We start from the raw sequence: 9,446 nt of genomic DNA on the forward strand, positions 1-9,446 counted from the left end.
GGTTTTGCTTCCGCGAGAGACACGGTCGTGCTTCTCTTTTTTTTCCTTTCCGTGAGAGGCATGATTTTGTTTCTGCGAGAGGCACGGATGTGCCTCTCGGAAACGGAAAGAGAAAACATGATTTTATTTCCTTCCATGAGGGGCAGGGTTTTGCTTCCGCGAGAAGCACGGCCGTGCCTCTTGAAAAAAATGTGTTTTCTTTTTTTTCTTATGTGAGAAGCACGGTTTGGTTCCGCGAGAGGCACGGATTTGCCTTTGCGACAGGCATGGTCGTGCATCTTGGAAACGGCCTTCAGAAAGGGAAAAACTTGCTCTCGGCGTGGGTTTTTCGTCCGATTTTTTTGTGAAAAATAAAATTTGTCAAAACCAAACAACATGGAATCTAGTTTTGGAGATCTCGACGCAAGCAATCCAACGATGAAAACGGTTTGACATTTGGATGCACGGTTTAATAAATAAAACGTTTTGAATAAACGGGTCTATGAGAAAGGAAAAACTCTCAGGTTGCGACAAGTGGCGCCCATGCTGGGTTGGAAGTGATCTTTGAAAGGAGGACTCCTAAATTAGTGATTTCGAAGATCAGGTGCGTTCGTACTTCAGATCGGATAATTTAGTGTCTTGGATCGCTCTAAGAAATCGTTGGTGGCTCTATTAGGGCATGTACAATAGTGCTATTTTAGGAGTGCCACATAGGATAATTGCTGAGGTGAAAGAGAGAGAAACAATAAGAAACTGTTTGCCTTCTCTTAATGAAGAGATGATCTCTTAGCAACAATTGTCTCACCACATATTTAGGGATATCTAGTTATTGGAGAGAAGACTAAGAATAACCCATTGTACATCACATTTTATGTCTTATCTAGAGTACGTGGCGGACATAAGGTAAAACAAACTTATCAACCATTGTACATGATCTTAGGGCCAATTATTTTGCAAACCACCCCACTAACAACACAATTTGTGGCTAGCTCAAAAACGAAAAGAAAAACACACTAATAGGAGCACTTTTGTTAACCATATCATATAAGCGAGTGTTTCGAATATGTACCTAATAATAAACGGGTTATTGCTTCTTCCGGTATATCATGAAAATTACAACCAATGTCACCTATATAAGTGATAAGAACATTTCACACAGGGGAATCTTTCGCCCGCGCCGGCCATGCAGTAAGGACCTCCTATATTACGCTCTGTGCACTGGGATAACACGCAGTGAACCTGTTTGGGCCGGCACATGTCCACGCGGCCTATTTTTTAATTTTTGCTTTTTATTTTTTTTCCTTTTTCATTTCTATTTTCGCTTTTTTATGACTAAAAATAAGTTGGGACTTCAAAAAAGTTTCAAAAATTAATGAACTGAGAATTTTGAAATACAATGTTTATGGATTAAAAAATGTTTGTGATATTACGAAAAAATGTTTGCTTATTCAGAAACTGTTCTAATTTTGAAAACATATTTTCAGGAAATCCACAAATGTTCAGAAGATAAAAAGTTTGTCTACTAAAATAATGTTAATGAAATATGAAAAACATTTTTAAAATTCAAAAAAGGTTCATGAACGGAAAATATCCTAAAAATAGTTTATTCCTTCATAAAATATTCACTGATTCAAAAAATGAACATGCATATCAAAATTTGTTAAATCAAAAATATCATTAAATCGGAAAAATGTTCATGAATTTCAAAAATTGTTTAACCAATTCCCAAACTAGTGTTCATCCATTCAAAAAATGTTCGGCTATTCAAGAAATTTTTTAACAAACTGTTCACAATTCTAAAAATATGTTCGCATACAGTATAAAATGTTCATGAATTCAATAAATGTTCCTGATTTTAGAAAATATTGAAAATTACTAAATATGTTCACGAATTGGAAAACATATTTATGATTTCAAGAAATTGACAGTGATAAGGTATTTCGGTGATGTAGCAAAATGTGATAATTGCCATTGAAGATTATGAATTATTTTTCTCCCATTGTAATGCATCGTCCCTTTTGCTAGTTCGTACACATACACTATATATACCTAATAATTAACGGGCTATTGTTTCAGGCGATACTCACGAAAATTAACCCCAAGTTACAAAATATTACTCACCAATGCCATCTAAAAGTAATAAAAATAAGTTTCACACATGGGGGATACCCCGCCTTGGCCGGCCTATGTACCGTGCTCTTAAACTGCGCTCTGCGTGCTGGGAGAAAATGCAGCACGCCCATTTGTGTGGGCCCATGTCTAGGCGGCCTGCTTCAAAATTTTGATTTTACTTTTTTGTTTTCTTTCTTGCCTCAAAAAAACTTTTTTGTTTTATTTTTATCTAATTTCAATAATTACGAACTTCAAAAAAGTTCCAGAAAAAAATTGAATTTTTTTAATAAATATTAAAATGTTTGTGGATTCAAAAAATGTTTGTGACTTCATAAAAAATGTTTGTTTATCCAAACAATGTTCAAATTTTTAAAAATAAATGTTTGGAAAATCACAAAATTGTTTATCATTTTTCTAAATGTTTGTGTACAAAGAAGTGTTAATGAATTGAACAAAATTTCAACAATTAAAAAAATTGTCATGAATGGAAAAATACCCTAAAAATTCAAAAACTATCCGTGACATATAAAGTAGTCTATTCATTCATAAAATGTTTGCTGATTAAAAAAATGATCATGCATTTTCAGAAATGTTCATTAAATCAAAAAAAATTGTGAATCTCAAAAATTGTTCCACCAATTTCCAAAAAAAATGTTCATCGATTCGAGAAAATTGTTTAAAAAAATTCACAATGTTTACTAAAAACTGAAAATATTATAAAAGGTCCATGATTGCAAAAACGTTCTTGATTTTATAAAATGGTCGAAAAATTGTATAAGTATTCACGATTTTAGATATGTGCACGAGTTTAAGAAAATGTTCATAATTTCAAATTTTGATTACTATTTCACAAAATTGAGGGTGGTAGTGTATCTCGATGATGCAGCAAAATGTGGTCATTGCCATTGCAGATTATGATGATATTATTTTTCTCTCATTGCAAAGCACGGCCCTTTTGCTAGTACCTAATAATAAAGGGGCTACTGATTTGGGCGGTATGTCACAGAAATTGCCCCGAAATTGCAAAATATTACCCGCCAAATGCGACCTGTAAGTGATAAAGAAATATTGCAGACAAGGTAATCCCCACCTGGGCCGGCCCTATGCTGTAGTGACCATCTATACTGCGCTCTGCCGCTGTAAGAAGACGCAGCGCGCCTCTTTGGGCCGGCCGGGCCTGTTTTTGTCATTATTTTTATTTTTTGAAGTTTTTCCTTTTCCATTATTTTTTTTTTACTTCAATTAATTTGGGACTTAAAAAATCCTAAAATTACAAATTACAAATTGAAAATAAAATTTTTAATTACAATAAAATGTTTGGGGATTCAAAAAATGTTCTTGATTTTATTTTAAAAATGTTTGCTTAATCAAAAAATGTTTGAAATTTCAAAAAAATTTGTTGGAAATCAACAGATGTTCATGATTTTTAAAAAAGTTCGTGTATTCAAAAATGTTAATGTAATTGAACAAAATTTCGCCAGTACATTAGGTGATCATGAATGGAAGTATATCCTAAAAATTCAGAAACCGCGTGTGACCTACAAAATAGTGTATTCATTCATGAAAATGATCATGCATTTCAAAAAATGTTCATTAAATTAACAAAATGTTTGTGAATTTCAAAAATTGTTCCACTAATTTCCCAAAAAATGTTAGTTGATTCTAGAAATGTTCACCGTTTCAAGAAAATTGTTTAAAAATGTTCATATTTTGAAAACAAATGCAAATAGTATAAAATGTTCATGAATTCAAAATATGTTCTTGAATTTAAAAATGTTCAAAATTTTATAAAAGTGTTAACAAATTTTAAAAATGTTTATGATTTCAAATATGTGTAGGAGTTTACAAAAACTTTCATGACTTCAAAAAATTATTCATGATTTCATGAAATTAGCAGTGATAGTGTATCTCGTTGATGCAGCAAAATCTGATCAGGGTATTGAAGATTATAATATATATTTTTGTCCCGTTGCAAGGCACGGGCCCTTTTGCTAGCACACAAACAATGAAAGAACAACTCAAGGCTTCAAATATTTGCACTAACCTCATCTGACTTACAGGTCGAAACCAAGAAATGCATATGGGGAGAGCAGGCAAGGAACTCCCGCAGTAATCTGAATACACGTCAAAGATTCAAAGATGATATAATGTTGCAAATCTCTTGCACAGTACTGAGGCTCCAGTTCTAGTCCTTCACCCACAAATAACATACCAAAAGTGTTTACCATAGATATCTGATTCGTGCAACTGCAAAATTTGTCACAAAACCAAAACTAGCAGAACTAGAAAATAGAATACAAACATTACTCCAGCTACAAAAGAAGATTATCTAAATGAAGCACACATAGAATCCTCCCAAGGCAAATTATTGCTCCTATGAACTTCAGGATCGATACAAACGAAGAGAATCATTCGTCCGCAAGTATCTGTTTCACAACCAGGGGGGTACACGGCTGTTAATTTTCTAGTGCCAGGTAGGAAAAATGACATGAATAGATTAAACGGCCAAGGGAGCAACAATCAAGAAATCACGGCAGGGCTGGGCCTCCTCTTTTCCGTCCCTGCTGGCATCTGCTAAGCAAAATTTACATGTATGGTGAAGTTACAAGATCGATCTCTCCACACAGATGGGGGAGGGAGGGAGACTCACTTCTACATCCTAGGATCCTAGACTAACAATATACATACATGTATAGAGAGTACCCCCAATGCCTCCATTAGTGCAGCAGCAAACCCCCATGCTCCAAACTCATCAGGACCCACGTGGCCTCGCCGACAGCACCGCTCCCGCCAATCATGACCAAGCTTGCAACCAAAACCATGCATGGCTGAGCAACTCGACCAGATATCCTTGGGCTCCCTGCCAGAGACAAAATCTTCTCTGCTCTTGATAGAAGGGCATGCATGCTATCTAGACCAAAATGTCCATTTATTCTCATCCGATGTCTGTCAAATCCACGAGAGGATCCAACTCCTCAATACCAGCAAGGGAAACTTGGTCATACTGGTATGGGGCAAACTCAGTGTCAGTCTCTTCTAGAGTTAGATCCTCCATGTAGGTCAACTCAGAATCATCAATGCCAAAGTCGGATAGTGACTGTGTGATGGGGAACTCAGCTGCACTTGTCAACAGTTGCCGGGGGGATCGGAGAAAATCAAACTTCAAAGCCGGCATGTCCTGCGGTTCAGCCATCCTCTGAATTTTCGATTTCGGTGGTCTTCCCGATTCTGAAGCTGCTTTGTGCTTTCCTGTGGACTTTGAGCCAGATTTATGTCGAGCAGTATCATTCATGTGGACAGATGATGCCCAGTGAGAACCTTCCCCTTCAAAACAAGCTTCTGATGCTATCCTGCATATATGTACATTAGACATAGGCATTAGTTTACGTTCCAGAAGGCTGCTAAACAACATGAAGATTCAAATAATTTGAAGCACTGCTCGTCTCGATTACAAAACAAGGACAATAAGGGTCACCAGCACTGCAACAATAAAGCATTAGACACCACTGACCTGAATCTGTTCTCAGCATGTCTATGAGGAAGCCCAGACAGCAGTGATTGTTCCACCGGCACAACAGTGCGTCTAATAGGATCTGGTTCTAGAATGGACACATTCACCACAGATGGAAAGTCTGCCTGGTAAGCATGTCGATCTGTCCGGAAATCCAATACTAAATCTAAATGCCTCCGGCGAGGTTCCTGATTGCTTGTTGGTATTGCCACTCTTGGACATTGGGCCTGAGCATCTGCGAGGGCTGTCCTTACCAGATTAAAGGATGGCTTGTCGTTTGTCATGGACCAGTTCTCACTCAATCTAACAGGGTTATGGGTTGCACTAGAACAAACACTTGTAACACGTCGGGACTCATGAGCACATTTTGATCTCCAAACAGAAGAAAGTATGGCCATGAAATGTTTCTGGAGAAGCAACTCGTTGTTAGGAATTTCACTGATCACATTCAGCAACATCCGAGTTTGATCCTGAAAGATGTCATAGAGAAATGGTCAATATGTGGCTAACAAGTAGCTGAAAGGCACATAATATAGCTGACAAACACCTAGAGAGAAAAATGATGTCAAACTATATGACCCAAGGAAAAAAGAGACATATGGATGAAGCCACGTAATTTCAATATTGTATCAAGCCTAGCACACATATTTACACATACCGCTTGACTATTTACTCGCTTATAAATTTCAGAGAGGATTACTGGTCAGCAGAGCTATGCTGACTTGCTTACTGGTCAGAGATGAAATTCTCTTCCCAGCAGCAAATGAAAGTTGGTCAGTGATCAGCAATTACCATAACTCAAAAAAGAGGAATCCAGTGCTATGTTGAGTTTCTGAGAAAAGGAAATTCTGAAATAAACAGTAGGATGTTTCACTCCAAGATACTCCATATTGTGTCAGTGGCATGTTTCACACATGCACCATTTCAGACTTAAGCCCAGTTTTTTTTGTGCTTTTAAAATATAAGCTGCCCCCTAGGCTTCTAGAAATATGCCTCAACGAATATAGGGGGCGATTTCTAAAACAAGCTGGGGAGGGTTGGCTTATGTCATAAGCCGCCAAAAGAACTGGACCTTACTGTAAAACAAATCAGAGAACAATAGTACTGGAAAGCATGAACATGCAAAAATATCCTCATGTTGGAAATTTCTCCTCTACCAAGATAACAGTAAATCAACTCACCTCAGATACTTTCAAGACAGCCTTCCCGGCACCAGAAGGAGCCTTCTCACTGTTTGCATTGTCAGTAGCTGACAATACATATTTGCAGAATAATTCTCGGAATCTCTCACAGCAATGTACAGGATGACGATATCTTCCCCTATAACATGCACCACCAGGTATGGAATGAAGAAGGTCACTAGCCAGTTCCCAAACAGGACCGTACTCATGTACAGTTCCACAAAGAACTGCATCTTCCTCAGTAGTCCATGAATCTAAAGCACAATCTCGAGGCCACATAAGACCCTTCTTCTTCAACCTCTCAGGCTTAATTACCATAACACGTTTTGCTGGCATGGAGGCCATGGAAATCCGGCCATCACTCTTAATTCTCACCGACTTCGGATCAGAATCATTCACTTCATCCATCAACTTGAGTTGCTTGCCTTCGAGCGAGTGCTTATGTGATGAGGACTCAGGAGTACAGTTCGATTTAGGGGCTTTCTTGAACTTCTTCAGGGCTCTGCTACTGCTGCTCACTTCCTCATTTCTAGGTGTCATCTTTTTACGCTTATGTGAACCATGATGTGGTGATTCATCACTCATAAGCTCTGGCGAGGGTGCATTGTCATCAATACTCATAGTATCTACAGACGTTTCATCGTGCATGGCCTCTGAGTCAGATGACACACGTCCTTTTTTTAAAGACTTAAACTTGCCTGCCTTCCTTTTCTTCTTCTTTGACTTTTTGCGGTGACTGCTATAAAAGGATGACAGAAGGAAACAGTAATTTATGTGGTCAACAGCAGAAAAGCATATAAGAATTGCATGTATAGCATGATATTACTGCAAGAAGAGTGGAGACAGTAGTGTAGCAGAGGAGTGTCTAACAGAACTATAAAACAGGTAATTCAATACATCAATGATAAAATTGTGAACGTGCTGAGAGCATAATTGTAAATTACCTCGCCATGTCATTCATTTCCTCTAGCTCTTTGGCTGCTTCAAGAACTTGCCTTTCCTGTTCCTCCAACAACTGTGCGTATTACAGCATGGATGCCATTAATACTCATAGTACTATGCACAAGAGGCACACAGACAAGAACTTAAGATATAAACTAACCTGTTTTTTAGCTAGAGCCTCAACCTGTTGGCGATACGCTGTAGTAGCAAAATCAACATCCCATGCTGCAATTGAAACAATGTCAATACACTGGAATATAAGAAAAAGGAGCGAGGCATGCATCGAGGAGAGCACTAGCTCGAACCAATTGCAAAAAATAAAGTGACTAAATGAATTTTTAGAAGACAAACATGAGTGCGGTCAGTACCAACATGAAATCACTTACACTCATAAGATAGTGGTTCCTGGTCTTCATCAATTTCTGCTTCTAAATCTTCTTTGAGTTTTTCAATGCGTTCAAGTTCCCATTCTTCCTCTGCAACATTCACCTGATAATTTACAGCAGCTTTGTCAATTATTGGATCCCAGAGCTCCAAAAACCTCATTGCATATCTATCTATTGGCCGAAGGTGATTTTCAAAAGATGAACTCGCTTGTCCTGCTGCAGCTGCTGCAGCAGCCATTTGCTTAACATCAGCAAGCATATCCATATCTCCGTCACCTGCAGCCAATGTAAGAGCCTTTTCTTCATTTATTTGGTTCACAGGTAAACCAACATTTTTATCCTTATCCGCATCAGAACTTTGATGTTTATGCTCTTCACTGGTGTGATCATCAGGTTTTGTATCCTCCTCATTTACAAGCTCATCATCCTCTAGCCTTCCAGCAACCTCCTCACTGAATTCTTGATTGTCTGCAGCCTCTTCCTGCTCCAACCTTTTGAGAGCCATATAGTCAGCTTCATCTTCTGCCTGTCTAATAGCTGCTTCAACATCTGCATTTGACAGCGCCAGACCAGTTTCATTTGAGGATACAGCAGTCATAGAGCGATCCCTCGGCTGTTCTTCGACATTAAGAGGTGTGTGCCCAGAAAAAAATTCCATAGGGTCCAGCTTCTTGAAGAACTCTGTATTGTAACAACCGCGTTGTATCACTAAATCATCAAGTGTTCGCTTCTGATTTGCTTTCTTGAGAATATTCTCCTCTATAGTGCTCTCACTAATCAGCCTATAGATGTTAACTTCACGAGTCTGTCCTATCCTGTGGCATCTGTCTTGGGCTTGTTGATCCATTGCAGGGTTCCAGTCACTGTCATAGAATATAACAGTGTCTGCACCTACTAGGTTGACTCCCACACCGCCACTGCGAGTGGATAAAATGAAAAGAAAAAACTTCGGGTTTGTATTGAACCTCTGCATTAGTGTCTGCCTCTCTTCTGGCTGGGTAGAACCATCTAACCTCAAATATGTATAGCCATACAAATTAATGAATTCCTCCAAAGTATCAAGCATCTTGGTCATCTGAGTAAATATCAAGGCTCTGTGTCCTTCTGACTTCAAACGTCTCAGCAAGATAGCAAGCTCCTGCAACTTCCCACAGTCAAACTGGATCAGGCGCCTATCAGGGAAGTACACTTGACGGCGAACAATTGCAGGCCTTATAGGGGAGAGAATGGGCGAGAACTCATTCATACATTGTTCTCTGTAAGCTGGTCCAAGAAGAACAGGTGAATTCCTTTTTTTGCACCAGCAAATAGGAGTAGCAGCCCGTGCAGCAGGAA

General features: G+C 38.4%; 1 protein-coding gene across 2 annotated transcripts; it reads right to left on the reverse strand.

The window, feature by feature from the left end:
- Nucleotides 1–4,566: 4,566 nt before the first annotated feature.
- LOC125526451 (protein PHOTOPERIOD-INDEPENDENT EARLY FLOWERING 1-like) lies at nt 4,567–9,440 on the reverse strand. 2 transcript variants are annotated; one of them, XM_048691154.1, is made up of 6 exons: nt 8,112–9,440; nt 7,886–7,950; nt 7,728–7,798; nt 6,784–7,519; nt 5,603–6,072; nt 4,567–5,441 (listed from the first exon to the last, which is right to left on the reverse strand). In XM_048691154.1, exons 1-6 carry the CDS (start codon nt 9,355–9,357, stop codon nt 5,027–5,029), a joined length of 3,003 nt encoding a protein of 1,000 aa, XP_048547111.1. In that variant the 5' UTR covers nt 9,358–9,440; the 3' UTR covers nt 4,567–5,026. The 2 variants fall into 2 exon arrangements, with proteins under 2 accessions (XP_048547111.1, XP_048547110.1); XM_048691153.1 differs by having other exon boundaries at nt 6,784–7,522.
- Nucleotides 9,441–9,446: the final 6 nt, after the last annotated feature.

This window comes from Triticum urartu, unplaced genomic scaffold (genome assembly GCF_003073215.2).
Source record: "Triticum urartu cultivar G1812 unplaced genomic scaffold, Tu2.1 TuUngrouped_contig_10155, whole genome shotgun sequence".
Classification (NCBI taxonomy): Eukaryota; Viridiplantae; Streptophyta; class Magnoliopsida; order Poales; family Poaceae; genus Triticum; species Triticum urartu.